The sequence below is a fragment of the Mizuhopecten yessoensis genome, unplaced genomic scaffold, assembly GCF_002113885.1.
Source record: "Mizuhopecten yessoensis strain PY_sf001 unplaced genomic scaffold, ASM211388v2 scaffold8949, whole genome shotgun sequence".
In the NCBI taxonomy this organism is placed as follows: Eukaryota; Metazoa; Mollusca; class Bivalvia; order Pectinida; family Pectinidae; genus Mizuhopecten; species Mizuhopecten yessoensis.
In genome coordinates, this window is record NW_018407803.1 from 147,707 (window position 1) to 168,503 (window position 20,797).

At 37.9% G+C, this 20,797-nt stretch overlaps 1 protein-coding gene across 5 annotated transcripts in view; it reads left to right on the plus strand.

Moving 5' to 3' along the window:
• LOC110456924 (E3 ubiquitin-protein ligase rnf213-alpha-like) overlaps nucleotides 1–20,797 on the plus strand; it is a 298,096-nt gene that overhangs the window by 2,904 nt on the left and 274,395 nt on the right. For 4 of the 5 annotated variants that reach the window (XM_021507988.1, XM_021507990.1, XM_021507991.1 and 1 more), the window contains exons 2-3: nucleotides 13,683–14,052; nucleotides 16,788–17,509. In XM_021507988.1, coding sequence (XP_021363663.1) covers nucleotides 13,683–14,052; nucleotides 16,788–17,509 — 1,092 coding nt within the window. Of the gene's footprint in view, nucleotides 1–3,244; nucleotides 3,440–13,682; nucleotides 14,053–16,787; nucleotides 17,510–20,797 lie in introns of those variants that run through there. The other variant, XM_021507992.1, reaches the window with a different exon arrangement.

Below are 20,797 nucleotides of genomic sequence, written 5' to 3' on the forward strand. Positions count from 1 at the left end.
CTAACTAAGCAGACACATTATTTAGTGCAGTTGATTTTCGAATGTATCTCTTAAATATAATTGAATCACATGTATGAGATTAAAATAGAAACTTTGTTTTAAATCAGAAGTCCTTCTTTCCCGATGGTATTAGGATCGATCTGGAACCTTTACCAGTAGAAGTTGTCAGTGCTTCATCAATAAACAGCTTCAAGAACCATGTCAAGTCCATCAAATTCAAGCCCTGAGATTCAGATTTAAAAAAATTAACAACATGTAAATGTAAATTTCAACTGCACTGTACGTTTCTTGCACCACAAGAGGGGGGGGGGGGGGCCTAAATTGATATGTGATAGGGTGTATTTAAACAAAACAAAAACAAATGTTCAGTGGTGGGATATTAAAATACGAAACAAATGTAAGTAAAATAACAAACACTTCAATGCAGGCAATTAACCAACGTAGCTCGTTCTATTTTTTTTATATTGCATGCGACCGTTTTTGTCAAAATGGGGACTTGTGATTTTTCCCCCGTGATGTTATGTACCCTAATTATCATCACAAAATTCATTCAAATCCTAGAAATTTGGTTAGATTAAGGCTGTATTTGTATTATTTCATAAACAACTAAATTATGCTTCATAAGAGACCGCTAAGTTACCTTAGGAAAACCTTAAAGTTTTCCCAAACTTATGACTATTTCATGAATTTGTAATTATTATATATGGAATTGAATCTATTGCATATGTTCTCCGCCATTGTACAAGATATTTGTAAAGTATTTATCTATATATATATTTCTGTACGCCTATATGCAATGTGCATTTGGTAATAAATTGAATTGAGGTTGTGACCAAGTCCTCTCTCCCCAAGCCCTGGGGCAGCTAACCATAGCAGGTGAGGCCTTCACAGGTGTACATTCTCACAGGAAAGTTACTGTGTTTGATACAATCATTACATATATATGATGTATTATACAGATATAACTATCACCAGTGACGTACATATTACAATAGTATTACAGTAATATATACGTCTCTGCTATCACTAAATGGTAAGAGTCAGTGTACAGTCAAATATTTCAATACGTATACATAATAATTACATTGCATTTACATTACACCTTTTTAAAAGTGGGGAACTGAGAACAAGCCAGCCTGCCTCAGGTGTGAAATGTGTTAACAGGTAGATATATATATATACCACTCAACACACCAGTGTACAATGCTGACAGCAGGAGGCCCTGAGTACTGGACACACCTTTACTGTGTCCAGGTATACGTATAAGACATCAAAGGGCTGTCAGCAGGCCAGGATGGGGTACCTGCAGTTTGTACACACGTGCACGTGTCTCCCAATTAAGAGCAGTGACCTCTGGCTAGATATAACGGGGGAATGGATAAAGATAAAGATAAGATGTCTAAGCAATGTGACACAGGTGTTGCATTATATTTATATGCAAACCACAAAGAGTAAATGTTTAATTTTGTACGCAAATGAGTCAACAAAGATGAAGCACCCTGAGAATATAGCAAAAATATATATGCTCCGTCTGATCAGGTGGTTCAATGATAAATAGGCCTATCTCAAATCAGTGACGTATATATAACATATAAGGGATGCCAGCAAGATGGGATGGGGGTACCAGTATATATATTGTATCATTGTTTCAAGGTGACTGTTTATCTCTGTTATATGTTGTGATATGTAAATTGTCATGTTCCTGTCTTGATAAAGGGGCGGATCGTCCTGAACATTTGACAAATTTTATTGTCTGCACTGTCGTTATTACTTCTGTACCCATATATAATATATGTACATGTAATATAAACGTCTCTGCTCAAATCCATAAGACTTGTATACGTATACGTACATGCCGATTTTTTTCTTTCCTATTCTTGGTTAAAATGGTGCGTATATACACGGACTTAGATAACACGGGGCATTAGATTAGAGTGTTATCTAAGTCCGTGGTATATATAATATAGACCTTCTATTTACTATTAACGTATTTATGTACTGTACCTTCCTCAATTCACTGGAGTTAATCTTGTATTGGACAAAATATATAAATAGAGACCCCCCCCCCCCCCCCCCCCCCCGAATATCTGTATTATATGCAGCAAGACAAGACAACAAATGCCAAATATATTATCATATTATTAGATTTATGGTAATGAAGTAATTTGAATAATTAAACAACATACTTACAGATTTCAACACACTAACAATGCTCTTAATTTCAAATTAATTACCACTTAACTGTACAGCATTTATTGGGAAATCATCTGCATACTGCAGCTGGGAGCAATAGATGTAGCTAATGGGGTTTATGTATTTATAAAGATGAATGTAACACACACGTGATGCACCTTTAAAATGAAAGGTTGGGAATTCAAATAAATATATGACATTAGATAGAATGAGATATATATCAGATCAGAGACGTGTAATATATACGTCTCTAATCAGATATTCAAATAGTGATAATGAGATAAATCGTAAATGTGACAAAAATGTTTTCAGTCAAACTTGGTTATTTTGTTTGAATATTTTAGCAAAAGGATACAAAAATTGACAAAAATGTAGTAAATATGTATAATTTGTATCACATCTAGGGATTATGACTAATCGGACTTGGATCTAATCTAATTCCGTGATATCACAATATGAACTTATAAGAGATTAACAAAATAAACAAAATCATAAACATACTACGTTCATTTTGTTTGTTTGTAAATACTAATCACCTTTGGTATGCTTTAAATGTTCAAGTTTATCTGTCAGCAACTTTTGATATTCCCATTACGGTGAACGAAATACATGTACCAGATCTATATTTAGAAACACGAGGTCGATATGGTAATGTGCAAAAAGTCCATGGCAAAACTAAACTAGAAACGATTGGTCTATAATGTATATATACTATAATATTGGTGAACTCGAAAAAAAGAATACGCCATTTAGAATAAAAAAAGCCAGGCCATATTTAATATATTGGTATTTTTGTTCTCTTTCGCGATAGCTAGTAATTACCTGTACAGTGCTACAAACAAACAAGGGACCGTGGTTGAAGTACGGTAAGCGGGGCATAGTTCCTAACAATTAAACGATAACCATGGCTCTATGGCAGATTGGAACACAGGCCTAGTTTGTATCCAATCCAAATGAACTCGTTACATGTGAATCGTGTAAGAATTGATTTTTGAAAAATCATAGGCTGACGTCAGGATTTCCTGTTTAGTCTTGGAATGTTTGCTTTCACTTTCGTTTTTGATATCTCAGAAAAGCACGAGTCGGGTGTCTCGTTTTGGACTTGGCACTTAGATTGTAACATAGACAGCTAATTTTTGCAGTTTATGAACTTTAAAATAGCATGTTCTGTTAAAAATAATTCTACGTTAAGGATACTTCCGTGAGTAACTGATCATGCACGAACTGGTTATATACCGGATAAAACGTAAGTATTCAAGCTACAGTTGTTTGTGATTTTATATGTCTAGGCGGCAGTTTAATTGTCAAGGTATCATTTATTTGACAGTTGTGAAGGGAATAGGCCGGGTCAGTCCATGTGATCTATCTATATATCTAGCTATCTATACAGCGACACCCTCTTGAGAGTATTATGTACAGCGTGTTTCTATATGTACATGTTAAAGGTAGTGTTTCTACTTAATTTCGTCAAATCAGAAAAAGAAAAGTTTGAGTGAAATAAAAAGCCATGAGAAATAGAGGTATAGGAGTGCATTAGGAAACTGCAATCCTTTGATAGCTAAAACCTGTTGGATTATTCAGGGAAGAGACAGAAGTGTGTGGTGGGTTCGGGGTGTGTTGGAGTGGGGGGGGGGTTTGGGGTGTGTTGGGGTGGGGGGGGGGTGGGGGGGTGGGGGGTGGGGGGGGGGGTGGGGGGTGGGGGGGGGGGTGGGGGGGGGGGTGGGGGGTGGGGGGGGGGGTCGGGGGGGGTTGGAGTGTGTGGTTGGTTTGGGGTGTGTTGGCGTGTGGTGGATTCGGGGTGGGTTGGGGGTGTGGTGGAGTGTGGGGGATTCGGGGTGTGTTGGTGTGTGGTGGATTCGGGGTGGGTTGGAGTGGGGGGTGGGGTGGGGGGGGGGTGGGGGGGTGGGGGGTGGGGGGGGGGTGGGGGGGTGGGGGGGGGGTGGGGGGTGGGGGGGGGGTGGGGGGTGGGGGGGGGGGTGGGGGGTGGGGGGGGGGTGGGGGGTGGGGGGGGGGTGGGGGGTGGGGGGGGGGTGGGGGGTGGGGGGGGGGTGGGGGGTGGGGGGGGGGTGGGGGGTGGGGGGGGGGGTCGGGGGGGGGTGGGGGGGGGGTGGGGGGGTGGGGGGTGGGGGGGGGGGTCGGGGGGGGTTGGAGTGTGGGGGGTTCGGGGGGTGTTGGAGTGTGTGGTGGGTTCGGGGTGTGTTGGAGTGTGGTGGATTCGGGGTGTGTTGGAGTGTGTGGTGGGTTCGGGGTGTGTTGGAGTGTGTGTGTTACATGCAAGTATGGCTAGGTTGACTGATTGTGAGAAATGAGAGTAAAACTGGTGTAGCATTTAAAAACATGCTACCCATAATAAGGCATCACAAAAGCAGCATTACTGATTGCCTCTTTTTGGCCTCAATTATGGACTGCTGCAGATTTGTAGGGAAGGGCGTTCCATTGCACTATTGTAAGGGGGAAGAAAGAGTATTTATACAAGTCTTTGTTGGTGGGTATTTGCTGAAAAGTGTCTTGAGCATTTCTTGAAGGTTTCAGGAGGTGCATAATGTACTGCATGTGTAATAGGACGAGAAATAGTGATAAAGATAGTGCGGTCATTGGGGCTCGAACCCGCGACCCTTGGCTCTCCAGCCCGATGCTCTACCGCTGAGCTTAAGGGAAATTCCCTACAGCTGATGCTTGTAAGGCAACCTAATTAATCCACATCTTTTACGCTATTCCCCCCTTTTTTTTAAACACCAACCCAGGTTCTTTGACTCCCCGCGAAGGGTTCTCCTACCTGGAATGGGGAGGGTCACCGGCACCTATTTGTAATAGGATGAGAAATAGTGATAAAGATAGTGCTGTTGCTGGGGCTCGAACCCGCGACCCTTGTCTCTCCTGCCCGATGCTCTACCGCTGAGCTAAAGGGAAATTCCCTACAGCTGATGCTTGTAAGGCAACCTAATTAATCCACATATTTTACACTATTCCCCTCTTTTTTTTAAACACCAACCCAGTTTCTTTGACTCCCCGCCAATGGTTCTCCTACCTTGAATGGGGAGGGTCACCGGCACCTATTTGTAATAGGATGAGAAATAGTGATAAAGATAGTGCTGTCGCTGTGGCTCGAACCCGCGACTCTTGGCTCTCCAGCCCGATGCTCTACTGCTGAGCTAAAGGGAAATTCCCTACAGCTGACGCTTGTAAGGCAACCTAATTAATCCACATATTTTACACATGTACAGTGGCATTGTGATGGCTACTTTTTGATAAACTATTTTGTAAATAGACATAGTCTGGCTACAGATAATCTTTCAGCCAATGTTTGCCAATCCAATTTCCTTAACACTCGCAAGATGAGAGAATTCACCCGACCCTGCATGTCGCTCTGCGCTGGACCATTTTCAGTGGGTCAATTTGATCTTGCGTATATGGGTCAAAGACAAAGGCGGAATACTTTAGTTTTGAGTATATGGGTCCCAGACACAGGCGGAATACTCTAGTTTGGACGTACCAGTGCCTTGTAGGCTGCAGCCTTTACCTTCTCATTTTTTACTTTGATATTTATTTTGATGTAGCTGATGCACACTGATGAGTGGCATCTTGGACCTGGTGATATGCATTACCTGGCACTTGCTTGGGTTGAATTCCATGTCCCACCTTTTTTCCCATACATACAAATGTATAACCTGTCCAAGTCCTCCCGAAGCAATAGTTGCATCTTATAAACTACTTACCACTAAGTATATGGTAGTGTCGTCTGCAAATAGACGCACTGTACTTGTTAGGTTAAGTGGTAAGTCATTTATATAGACCAAAAACAAAATTGGGCCGAGGCCTGAGCCTTTGGGGACAACTGATGGTACCTGTACTTTTTACTGATCCATTTGAGAGTGTGGTACCAAATCCCACATTGATGATGATTGAAAAGAAGTTTTGAAGAGTTCACTTTATCAAAAACTTTGCTGAAATCCAGTAATATTAAGTTCGTCTGCTTACCTGCATGCTGTTAGATTGGCTTTTGGGTCCTCCATAGGTATGACTAGCAGGTTTCACAATATGTTTCTCTCTGAAGCGGAGATGGAGTTCAAACACAATGTCATATTCAAATCAAAATGTCTTACCAAGTTTGGTGCAATAATTTTTTCCATGACCTTACACAAAATACAGGTTAAGGATATAGGACGTTAGTTAGATGCTCTAAGTTTCTCACCTTTCTTATATAAGTGTGCAACATGTGCAGATGTCCAATGCGATGGAAGTTACCAGTTTGATATAATGAACATACCTGTAATACGGGTGCCAACTCACCATGAAGGTCTTTGAGTAGTAATGGTTTGATGGCATTGGGCCTAGTGGCTTTATGTAGTTTTATTTTAAAATATTGTTTACTGTTCTGCAAAAAGCTCAATCATCTTTTAGAAGTGGCAAGGTTCATGGTCAGTAGGTGTATGTTCATCTTTGATTGCTTATGTCGAGTCTTGGCAGAAACTTGTTTTGTTCAGAGACATATACTTGATCATCCTCATTACTCCATGGTTTACACTCATGGTTTATACTCACGGTTTACACTCATGGTTTACACTCACGTTTAACACTCATGGTTTACACTCATGGTTTACACTCACGGTTTACACTCATTTCCTTCACTTCGTTCTCTGCACCCCTGGAATTTGTCATGACAAAATCAAAGGCTCAATGCGCACCACCCTGTGGATGAGACGAGAACTAGTTTGATCATTTGATCATACATGTTCATTAAAAGAATCTGGGTTGCTTAACAAAAAAATGGACTGGCCATGAAGTTGGTTGTGGCTTTTGTGATCTTTATATTCCAGGGTTGCAGAGAGTGAATGTGAGCATTAACCCCTGGAGTATTGAGGATGACACTTGATTTGCTTAATGTTTTGTTTTTAGATTATTCAATTATTTTTTCTGCAAAACATGAAAATGTATAGCAGAATGTTTTATTTCTTTAAAGTTATAATAAAACTGAAAAATGGTACATTTGTCACGAATAAGGATAGCATTTTGTTGAAAGTGAAAGTTATTAACACAAAAAGGATATTCCAGTTTAGATTAGAAGATTCCAAGGTCTAGAACAGAATATTTTACTGAAAATGAAAGTTGTTGAAAAAAGTAGGTTTCAGTTTAGATTGGTATTTGGCTTGTTTTGCTTATTATTCATTTTCATTATTATCTCTCTGGGAAATGGAGGCAATATACCATATAATGGGTTATTGATGAGGCTTATTGTTCTCTTTCATTATTATCTCTCTGGGAAATGGAGGCAATATACCATATAATGGGTTATTGATGAGGCTTATTGTTCTCTTTCATTATTATCTCTCTGGGAAATGGAGGCAATATACCATATAATGGGTTATTGATGAGGCTTATTGTTCTCTTTCATTATTATCTCTCTGGGAAATGGAGGCAATATACCATATAATGGGTTATTGATGAGGCTTATTGTTCTCTTTCATTATTATCTCTCTGGGAAATGGAGGCAATATACCATATAATGGGTTATTGATGAGGCTTATTGTTCTCTTTCATTATTATCTCTCTGGGAAATGGAGGCAATATACCATATAATGGGTTATTGATGAGGCTTATTGTTCTCTTTCATTATTATCTCTCTGGGAAATGGAGGCAATATACCATATAATGGGTTATTGATGAGGCTTATTGTTCTCTTTCATTATTATCTCTCTGGGAAATGGAGGCAATATACCATATAATGGGTTATTGATGAGGCTTATTGTTCTCTTTCATTATTATCTCTCTGGGAAATGGAGGCAATATACCATATAATGGGTTATTGATGAGGCTTATTGTTCTCTTTCATTATTATCTCTCTGGGAAATGGAGGCAATATACCATATAATGGGTTATTGATGAGGCTTATTGTTCTCTTTCATTATTATCTCTCTGGGAAATGGAGGCAATATACCATATAATGGGTTATTGATGAGGCTTATTGTTCTCTTTCATTATTATCTCTCTGGGAAATGGAGGCAATATACCATATAATGGGTTATTGATGAGGCTTATTGTTCTCTTTCATTATTATCTCTCTGGGAAATGGAGGCAATATACCATATAATGGGTTATTGATGAGGCTTATTGTTCTCTTTCATTATTATCTCTCTGGGAAATGGAGGCAATATACCATATAATGGGTTATTGATGAGGCTTATTGTTCTCTTTCATTATTATCTCTCTGGGAAATGGAGGCAATATACCATATAATGGGTTATTGATGAGGCTTATTGTTCTCTTTCATTATTATCTCTCTGGGAAATGGAGGCAATATACCATATAATGGGTTATTGATGAGGCTTATTGTTCTCTTTCATTATTATCTCTCTGGGAAATGGAGGCAATATACCATATAATGGGTTATTGATGAGGCTTATTGTTCTCTTTCATTATTATCTCTCTGGGAAATGGAGGCAATATACCATATAATGGGTTATTGATGAGGCTTATTGTTCTCTTTCATTATTATCTCTCTGGGAAATGGAGGCAATATACCATATAATGGGTTATTGATGAGGCTTATTGTTCTCTTTCATTATTATCTCTCTGGGAAATGGAGGCAATATACCATATAATGGGTTATTGATGAGGCTTATTGTTCTCTTTCATTATTATCTCTCTGGGAAATGGAGGCAATATACCATATAATGGGTTATTGATGAGGCTTATTGTTCTCTTTCATTATTATCTCTCTGGGAAATGGAGGCAATATACCATATAATGGGTTATTGATGAGGCTTATTGTTCTCTTTCATTATTATCTCTCTGGGAAATGGAGGCAATATACCATATAATGGGTTATTGATGAGGCTTATTGTTCTCTTTCATTATTATCTCTCTGGGAAATGGAGGCAATATACCATATAATGGGTTATTGATGAGGCTTATTGTTCTCTTTCATTATTATCTCTCTGGGAAATGGAGGCAATATACCATATAATGGGTTATTGATGAGGCTTATTGTTCTCTTTCATTATTATCTCTCTGGGAAATGGAGGCAATATACCATATAATGGGTTATTGATGAGGCTTATTGTTCTCTTTCATTATTATCTCTCTGGGAAATGGAGGCAATATACCATATAATGGGTTATTGATGAGGCTTATTGTTCTCTTTCATTATTATCTCTCTGGGAAATGGAGGCAATATACCATATAATGGGTTATTGATGAGGCTTATTGTTCTCTTTCATTATTATCTCTCTGGGAAATGGAGGCAATATACCATATAATGGGTTATTGATGAGGCTTATTGTTCTCTTTCATTATTATCTCTCTGGGAAATGGAGGCAATATACCATATAATGGGTTATTGATGAGGCTTATTGTTCTCTTTCATTATTATCTCTCTGGGAAATGGAGGCAATATACCATATAATGGGTTATTGATGAGGCTTATTGTTCTCTTTCATTATTATCTCTCTGGGAAATGGAGGCAATATACCATATAATGGGTTATTGATGAGGCTTATTGTTCTCTTTCATTATTATCTCTCTGGGAAATGGAGGCAATATACCATATAATGGGTTATTGATGAGGCTTATTGTTCTCTTTCATTATTATCTCTCTGGGAAATGGAGGCAATATACCATATAATGGGTTATTGATGAGGCTTATTGTTCTCTTTCATTATTATCTCTCTGGGAAATGGAGGCAATATACCATATAATGGGTTATTGATGAGGCTTATTGTTCTCTTTCATTATTATCTCTCTGGGAAATGGAGGCAATATACCATATAATGGGTTATTGATGAGGCTTATTGTTCTCTTTCATTATTATCTCTCTGGGAAATGGAGGCAATATACCATATAATGGGTTATTGATGAGGCTTATTGTTCTCTTTCATTATTATCTCTCTGGGAAATGGAGGCAATATACCATATAATGGGTTATTGATGAGGCTTATTGTTCTCTTTCATTATTATCTCTCTGGGAAATGGAGGCAATATACCATATAATGGGTTATTGATGAGGCTTATTGTTCTCTTTCATTATTATCTCTCTGGGAAATGGAGGCAATATACCATATAATGGGTTATTGATGAGGCTTATTGTTCTCTTTCATTATTATCTCTCTGGGAAATGGAGGCAATATACCATATAATGGGTTATTGATGAGGCTTATTGTTCTCTTTCATTATTATCTCTCTGGGAAATGGAGGCAATATACCATATAATGGGTTATTGATGAGGCTTATTGTTCTCTTTCATTATTATCTCTCTGGGAAATGGAGGCAATATACCATATAATGGGTTATTGATGAGGCTTATTGTTCTCTTTCATTATTATCTCTCTGGGAAATGGAGGCAATATACCATATAATGGGTTATTGATGAGGCTTATTGTTCTCTTTCATTATTATCTCTCTGGGAAATGGAGGCAATATACCATATAATGGGTTATTGATGAGGCTTATTGTTCTCTTTCATTATTATCTCTCTGGGAAATGGAGGCAATATACCATATAATGGGTTATTGATGAGGCTTATTGTTCTCTTTCATTATTATCTCTCTGGGAAATGGAGGCAATATACCATATAATGGGTTATTGATGAGGCTTATTGTTCTCTTTCATTATTATCTCTCTGGGAAATGGAGGCAATATACCATATAATGGGTTATTGATGAGGCTTATTGTTCTCTTTCATTATTATCTCTCTGGGAAATGGAGGCAATATACCATATAATGGGTTATTGATGAGGCTTATTGTTCTCTTTCATTATTATCTCTCTGGGAAATGGAGGCAATATACCATATAATGGGTTATTGATGAGGCTTATTGTTCTCTTTCATTATTATCTCTCTGGGAAATGGAGGCAATATACCATATAATGGGTTATTGATGAGGCTTATTGTTCTCTTTCATTATTATCTCTCTGGGAAATGGAGGCAATATACCATATAATGGGTTATTGATGAGGCTTATTGTTCTCTTTCATTATTATCTCTCTGGGAAATGGAGGCAATATACCATATAATGGGTTATTGATGAGGCTTATTGTTCTCTTTCATTATTATCTCTCTGGGAAATGGAGGCAATATACCATATAATGGGTTATTGATGAGGCTTATTGTTCTCTTTCATTATTATCTCTCTGGGAAATGGAGGCAATATACCATATAATGGGTTATTGATGAGGCTTATTGTTCTCTTTCATTATTATCTCTCTGGGAAATGGAGGCAATATACCATATAATGGGTTATTGATGAGGCTTATTGTTCTCTTTCATTATTATCTCTCTGGGAAATGGAGGCAATATACCATATAATGGGTTATTGATGAGGCTTATTGTTCTCTTTCATTATTATCTCTCTGGGAAATGGAGGCAATATACCATATAATGGGTTATTGATGAGGCTTATTGTTCTCTTTCATTATTATCTCTCTGGGAAATGGAGGCAATATACCATATAATGGGTTATTGATGAGGCTTATTGTTCTCTTTCATTATTATCTCTCTGGGAAATGGAGGCAATATACCATATAATGGGTTATTGATGAGGCTTATTGTTCTCTTTCATTATTATCTCTCTGGGAAATGGAGGCAATATACCATATAATGGGTTATTGATGAGGCTTATTGTTCTCTTTCATTATTATCTCTCTGGGAAATGGAGGCAATATACCATATAATGGGTTATTGATGAGGCTTATTGTTCTCTTTCATTATTATCTCTCTGGGAAATGGAGGCAATATACCATATAATGGGTTATTGATGAGGCTTATTGTTCTCTTTCATTATTATCTCTCTGGGAAATGGAGGCAATATACCATATAATGGGTTATTGATGAGGCTTATTGTTCTCTGTCATTATTATCTCTCTGGGAAATGGTATTATCTCTCTGGGAAATGGTACGATTCGAAAATGTTGGAAAAATAATTAACTCAGGCCAAAGCGGCCTTCGTTAACTAGTTTTACCAACATTTTCTCACCCTCGTTATATATTCCACCATAATGCACGCACATAAGTTGATTATTTTTATTCTACCACGTCAAATGTAACTAATTGTAAAGTTTTGCTGTCTTATAAGGCGACATGACCTAGATAATTCGATATGCAAATTAGACGCTGTTCTTTTGCGCGTGCAAGATTTATCACATCTCAGTGCGTAGGGTTGGGATTCTCGGATTGCGTTTACTTCTAAAACCATCATCATCGTACCGATATCAAGCGGATTGTCTTGGAAGTGCCAGTGATACAACATCATACGATAGGCCAGACATGAGTTGGCATATTTAGTTGGTTGCCATGACGGGATGGAAAGTCGCTGACCGGCTGATCACGACACTCACCTTCACCGACTTCACCGGACAGCTGTGTTTTGTAACCACTGTTCAGATCGATGTTACTTTTTGCAATATTATTCTTCACACACGGTATGTACACTGTAGGCGAATGCTCGACATCACTTTGGTTCTTTGAAAGCAGACGACGTTTTGCAGACCAGAAACAACTGAACACGTGGGACGTCAGATACGATGTTTATTTCAATCAATCAAACATTGGCACGCTATCGACATCGTTCGTCAAAACATGAAATCAACGCTTGACAGTACATACACACACTGCATACATCGTGAAATGTACGGCACTACCCAGTGAAGTAAAAACAGAAGTAATTAATAATTTACCATTTTGTCTTCAGACCTGTACATTTTAAATGCCAATAATTAATAAACCATTTTCACTGCACGGACCCACATACTTTAGGTCTATAGATCTATGAATGGCAGGCCTGTCAAATATTTTGATCCCGCCTGACAGTTATGCTATTTTTGTTAATTCATGATAAAATACTGGGAGGTTGTTGGAACAGCATGCATGCACACTATTTCATGTGCATTGGTTATTGGCACGCACATGGTATATCGCTCAATTATGCACTCTTTTCAACCAATAAAAACCGTCGTTACATCACAGACGTGGTAGAATATAAAATAATATTTGTTTCATAGTGGCAAATAATATACAACATTCTGAGTTAATGTACATGATTCCTGTTTAAGATTTTCAATTTGAGACTTGGTCATTTTAATACCTCTTAGGAAAATGAAGAGCAAAGAAAGTAACGAAAAGATCATCTTTGTAGATCAGATAAAGATTCTATGATGGTGGGCACCAAGATCCTTTGTAGATCAGATAAAGATCCTATGATGGTGGGCACTTGGAGGATGTTTTGGATCAGTGGGGAATTGTAAATGATCACCATGGTCTCATGCATGCTGAAGCATTTCAGTCTCAACCTCTTGTCTAATTCACATAACAAAAGAAACAGGGAAGTGATACAGACCCTGTGTGCCTCTTGTTGAAGATCAGTTTCTCAAAATAAATACTGTTACTGTAAGGTAATAATAAAAGAAACAGGTGAAAATGTATGAATCAATGAGTTATAGAGGAAATTCAAAGGATAAGGAAGAATGTAGTGTGGCCTAATAAAGGTGTCTTTTTTGTAGGTGAATGTAGAACCCCTTGACATGATGAAGTGTCAGGGCTTGAAAGATGGTAGACCCTGTGGAAGTGACCTTCAACCAGATGTTGAAATCTGTCCAGAATGTGGAACATGTGTACCAAAAGTTTCTGTTTTGGAAAAACCTAAAGACACTGTCGCCTGTCCAGGAACAGATGACGAAAATCCCTGCAACAACAAAGAACTTGTTCGGGGTAAAAAGTTTTGTGATACTTGTGGATGGAGAGTAAACCAGTCCATATTTGAGCCTGGGTCCAGGGTGTGTGGGGCCGACAGCCAGGGAACCAGATGTACAGGAGTCATCAGGAAACAGGAGACTACTTGTCCTATCTGCAAACAAATCCAAAACGAATTTGGTAAGTTATTGATTAATGTTTGATTGTTACTGCCTGGTCTGTCTTTTTTTATCCCTCAAACTGTTTATCTTAAAGGGAATGAAGTGTGATTGAGCACTCTTTGTCCATCTATTTACTTTTTACATTTTCAATGTTTCCTGCAGATTTAGTATTAGAATTTTAACCAGACTTCACGCAAATGTTCATAGAATGGCCATTTGAAATACAAGTTGTAGTCCTGGGATTTTATTGTCTTGGATATTCTCATTTTTTCTTATGTTTGATGTTCCATCTTTCTGTTTTTTATCACATGATTGAATTGAAATTGACCGTTTATTTTGTATAAACAACAACTGAAAATATTTCAAAAAACATAAACCTATATGGAACATGTACATGAAATAGTTTGGTCCTAGGTGGGGATAAAACCACCACCTGGATAATAAGTAACAGGTAAGTACAACAATACCAGATAGAGGAAGATGGGGAGGAGGCGGGTCAAAAAAGTTTGCACTTAAAAACACAAGACTGACCTTGACCACTGTCCATCTGTGCGAGTTTAGGCAATGTCTGCAGCAGCTGTAGTAGGTTGATGCTGCGTAATATAACCGAATTAGTGTGCATGACCTTTTCACCTCTTTAACCCCAACACCCTCCACTGTTTACAAACATTACGTAGGGACCATTTGTATAAATCAATAACAGCATGTATAAAATTATCAAAATTGTATTTTGATTGTTTTTTAGTTTAAGCAGACTTTATTGCATATAACAACAAAAGGATTAGGTGTTTTCCGGATTGAATTACAAAACAATGCATGATAACGCAATATTGTCTAGCTGTAAATATATCTTGTGATATTTTTCATCAGTATTGGATATTAAAATAATCCACTAAAGGCTCTGATTTCCAGAGAAATTAATAATGACCTAATCTACGTAACACATACATACATAGCCCTGATAAAGTTACTTCTTACTGTCCTAGACATTGTCAAATTTGTCTGTTCTTCAGTTCCACAAGAAAGATTTTAACCATACTTGGTACAATTGATCCCCTTATACTCTTGCCCAATTTGTAACTCATTTTCCATGCTGACCATTCTGCCCCCTGTTTCACAGAGAAAGGATGATTGTCTATAAGGCCCATTTTTAGGCCCCAGTATATTAAGATTTTCACCTTACGTTATATTATAATTGTGATTTACGTGACCCCCCAAAAACCCACTTTCGGTCAAACTTTTACCTTAGTTTTTGCATGTGTAATATAGTAGGACATCTTTGAAAAAATTAAGGAGGTGAAAATCTTAATATACCGAGGCCCAAAAAAGGACCTGATATATAGACACTCATCCTTTTCAATTATAATATCAATCAAACTTGGTTCAAATAGTCTGTCTGCTCATGTCCCTAAATGGGATCTGATTATTAATGTCTTCTTAATTTCAAAATTTGGTGCACCGGTTTAATTTTACAAGTCTCTGGATTATTTACTATCGGTCAAAACTGAGTTGCGATATAGGTTTTTTTCCGATTTAAACTTCAAGATGTTTGTTAGCTGCTGTCTAATAGTGATTGGAAGTAATAGGTGTGGCCAAATCACTTCTGTTTAACCAGGTGTGTAAACGCTCAGTGAATTGTGCAATTAAATGCACTATCAAAATGTAATAGTATACAAATGATAAGCTGTAGAAAGTTGAAGTGCTTTAAAAGTTGTGACTGAAGGTAAAAGGGTAACCCATACCAATTTCATGCATCAGTTATAATCACAAAGAAGAGTTCCACTTGGAGGAGTTTGTTTTGACTTGGAGAAGATGTTATGGCTTAGAGTAACCTCCCTTGTCAAGTTATGTTTCTTTCAATGTTCATTGCTAGCTCACCTGGTCTAAAGGGCCAAGTGAGCCTAAGCCATGGTGCAGTGTCAGTCATCCATCAACTTTTTCCTTTAAAACACTACTAGTCCTTAACGGCTGAGTGGAGTTTTACCAGATTTGGTTTGGAACATCATTGGACAAAGGGTTCTCAAGTTTGTATAAAAATGGTATATGCACCCCCCACCCCACCCCCCACCCCCTGGGGTTAGAGGGGTGGGGCCAAATAGGAGGAAAGAGGAAAATATTAAAAATCCTCCTTTTCTACCAATGAAAGGATTGGAACCAAACTTGTTATAGAGCATCTTTGGGCAAAGAGGATTTAATTTTTTGTAAACAGATTATGTGGAGACTGTAATTTCTCTGGGTCATAACATGGAAACAGTCAAGATCCCCATGCAATAATCATTTACAAAATTTCTGGACATGAAGAATACACCCATATTCTTAGTGTCTTATTATTATGTGTCAAACCGATTAACATGTAGTCATTTATGCAATTTGTATTCCTTGTACTCCTTTGATAAACTGGTATGGTACTCAGCAGGTTTTGAATTGAAAACAAAATACAAGGTGAGCTATTAAGGCCCCTGGGCGTCTTGTTTTTTCATAGGCTTTGAGGCCCATACATTGTAGGGGACTTATTGTTGTAAGCATGAAGGGTATGACTCAACTGGAGGCAGAGGGGCAGGGCCCAATAGAGGAAATAGAAGTTAATATAAAATCCTTCTCCTTCTGCACAGATGTAGGGACTTGAACCAAATCTGATCTAGAGTATCCTCGAGTCTTCCAAAAGACATTGTCAGCTTGCTCACTCATACATGTCATAGTTACTGTAGGATGTAAATCTTTCCTTACTTTAAGTTTGCTCTATCATCATTTTAGCCCAACAAAGAAGTGAAACTCAGAAAACAAGTTTCCCCAATCAGATGAACTACAGCAACAGTGCGACAGTAACCGGGCAAACTGTTCAGGATGAAACAATACAAGAGATACAAAGCCCCAAAGGAAAAGTAGAAATATCTCAACAGGTTGGCCATGATACCTCTTTATTTCTAAGTTCTCTTAGTGGCTCAGGAAATATCCAGATCAGATCTTCATCTTCTCATGATCCCAAGTACGCTATACCACTTTCTCCTGGAAATCAATCACAGAGGCTACTAACGACACCTCAACGTGATCATGACACAACTTCTGCAATAGATTCCGCAGAAACCCTGATACCATTTAGCCAGGCACTGCAAGCTTCTTCTTTATTTAAACTGAATGAAAAACCAAAGGGTGCAGAGACAGTGTCTGCCACATATACAACCACAAAGATGGATGTTGATGAAGATCCTCAGACAGAAAACAGGGCTTCAGTCGGAGAAACAGATACGGAGGATAGCGAAGATTCTAGCAGTGATGGCAGCAGTGAAGGGACTGATGAAAAACAACTTCACAACAGAGAATTTCGAGCAGGAAAAAAAAGGAAAATGGATAGAAAAAATTGCAATGCCAGGATCAAAAAGAAGAAAAAAAGAGAGAAAAAAAGAGAGAAAAGTGTTAAAAGTTCATCATCGATATCAGCTGAAAGTGGTCCAAAGAAAGCTGCCAAAGGTCCCAAGGTAAGAACCTACATAAATGTAACTCATTACTGTTCCGGAAACCTTTGAATTTTATTATTTCTCTGTAATCACACTCTGTATATACATATGTATCACAGACTACTGTACGACTGTTATGTTTTATTAGCTCCCCTGGTCTAAAGGACTGGTGAGCTTATGCTGTGGTGCAGCCTCCATTGCTCGTCTGTCCATCATTTGTCAGATTTTTCAAAACACTACTTATCCTAAGTTGATTTTGACTGAATTTAGTTTGGAGCATCCTTGGACAAAGTGATTCAGATTAGTGTAAACAGAGGGACAGGGCTACATAAGAAGAAATAGAGGTTAATCTTTACAATTCTTATTCTTTGGTAACAAACCAAGAGGTTTAAATTACAAAATTTTGTCTGAGACATAATAGACAAAGTGGATTCATGGTTGTACAAATGGAGGGTATGGTTCCCCTGGAGACAAAGGGGCAGGGCCAAGAATGTGAAATAGAGATGAACCTTTAAAATCCTACTCAGAATGGAGGGAATTTAACTAAATATGATCTGGAGCATCCTTGTTTTATAAATGGTAGGTGTGCCCTGCAGATCATTCCCAATTTTATAGGTAGGATCTTCACATGAAATGCCTTGTTTTGCAATTTTTCATTTGGAGCTTGATAGGAAGAAGAAGATGGATGCCAGAAATCAGAATCTTGTCTTATTCTCTCCCTTTGCCCACCATCAACAGATGGTGGGCTATTCAAATTGTCTATCATCCGTGGTCTGTGATCCCAAGTTCGTCAGTGGTCCGTCCATTGTCTGTCCGTCCATCCTTAACAATTCTTGTTATTGCTATTTCTCAGAAAGTACTGAAGGGATCATTCTCAAAATTGATATGTAAGTTCCTCTTGGTCCTTTGTTGTGCATATTTACTTTTGAGACTGATCAGATAAACAAAATGGCTGACAAGCAGCCATCTTTCACTATTTCTTAGAACTGGAAGAATCTTTCTCAAACTTAATACCTTAGTTACCTAAGTTGAGATTTGTTATCTCTATTTTTAGGTCACCTGTAAGTGACCTATGCTAATCGCTTTCCGTCGTCGTTGTCTGTCGTGCGTTGTGCGTAAACTTTTTGCATTTTCAATTTCTTCTCAAGAACCAGTGGATGGATATTTTTCAAACTTGGTCAGAATCATCCTTGGTAGATGAGGCTACAAAATAGTAAAATTGGGATTCCTACCCCTCCCCTGGGGCCAGGGTGGGGCCCCAAAGGGAAAATTAACAAATATTTCAAAAATCTTTTCCAGACTCAGAGGATAAATTATATTGCCCACACACCTAAACTATCATGTTTAGGAAATAAAGTCTTCAGATTGCCTGTTTTGGTAAATCACTCATGGATTATCGGGGAAATAAACTTTCAAACAATTGAAATCCTACTCCTCCAGTGTAGTAAAGGGATTTTAACCTAAACTGTTCTGGAGCATCTTAAGGCCCATCAGAATCAGCACTGTATACATTGAGAGTGTGGTCCGTCCCTGTTGAGGAAACTGAGGGGCAGTACCTTATAGCGGAAAAGAGGTAAATATTTAATATCCTTAACCTCCAATACAGGTAAAGAAAATTTAACTAAATTTGGTAGATCATCTAGGTAGGTAAACTGATCAACGTTGTATAAATGAGGGTGTGGGGCAGAAGGACCCAGGGAAAATCATTTGAAATATTGAAATGTTGCATGAATTACCATCCCATCATAATTCCCTCGACTCCTTTTCCTGTTCTTAGCTTATATATGTTACACTCTTTTAATATACCTTTACCATAGTTGATATATCAGAAATTAAACAAAAGTTAAGAGTCCCAATAATTTGTTCCTCCTGGCCTCTATAAGAACGTGGTCTTTTTGTACGTCTTTATTAAGATCAACAATGAACACAGTCTGAAAATACATAAATGAGAAATACTCAGATATTTACCAAACGATGTGTTGTTCCGATGATAAACATAATTAACATTGGAAACGAGACAAAAGAATAATTGACACAGTACATTAATGGACAATAAATAAATGTAGTAACATAATAACTAAGTATCAATGATTACTTACAAATAATATGCCTTAATCAGGCTAATGTAAGTGTTTCCTCAAATGACTCCATTTGTATTACAAATGGCGAGTTTCCATCCAAGGGGAGTAACTCTGAAATGCCTCGACTATAAACGGAAGTAAACAATAATCATGTAGCCTCCTTCAAGGGTGAAAGTCAACAATATATATAATGGACCTAACTTACTTCCATTGCTGACTTTTGCCCTTGAAGAAAGCTAGGAGGCTGTTGGAAAAAAAGTGGTGAGCTAATAGGCCTCCTGGCCACTTTATATTCCACTGGAATATTGGCCAATTTTACCACTGTTATTTCACAGGAATACAAGTTCAATCCAGTGATATTTTCTATTGGGTTATTAAATTATATGATTGTTTTCATTTTGTGGTCTGTTATTGAATAGACAGAAAGGTTGAGCACTTTATTGAATAAGTCAGTTTACAGATTCAAGTAGAATGTACATCCTTTTTATCCCCCGCTTTCACCGAAACGGGGGATATTAGTTTGGGTTTGTCTGTCTGTCTGTCTGTCATGCTTCGTTCCCGTGCAATAACTACAACAAATGTTAACCTATTTTTTTTAAACTTGGTCACTGGGTTAAATGCCTTAAGGGCTCAGCCAGGTTCGATGACCACTTTCAGCGGACCACATTTGGCAGAGTTATGGCCCCTTGAATAACGAAAACCGTAATTATCTGCTGCGCCGTTTCCATGCAATAACTACAACAAATGTTAACCGATTTACTTTAAACTTGGTCACAGGGTTAAATTCCTTAAGGGCTCGGCCAAGTTTGATGGCTCCTTGAATAAAGAAAAACATCATTATCTGCTGTTTCTGTTCATTAACTCTAAAAAAAATGTCATTATCTGCAGTTTCCACTTAATAACTCTAAAAAATAGAGAAAAAAAATATTAGCTTCAAACTTCCTTCAAACTTGATAACAATGTTTGTGTTCCTCTGTAGTTCCATCCATCTCGGGCACTCTTTGGTTTTCGTGTGATAATTGCTGTAGATATTGTTAAGATGTTTCAACCAAATTCCTTATGCACATCCAACTCATGCTAAGTTTTCCAACTGATGTGAATTTTTTTTTTCTTCAAGTTTCAGACTATACATTATGTCTCAATAGCACGATACTCACATGCTTAAACCTAACCTCAATAATATTAACCTACAATATGTCCTGCAAGCAGGGGATATAAATTCCACAAA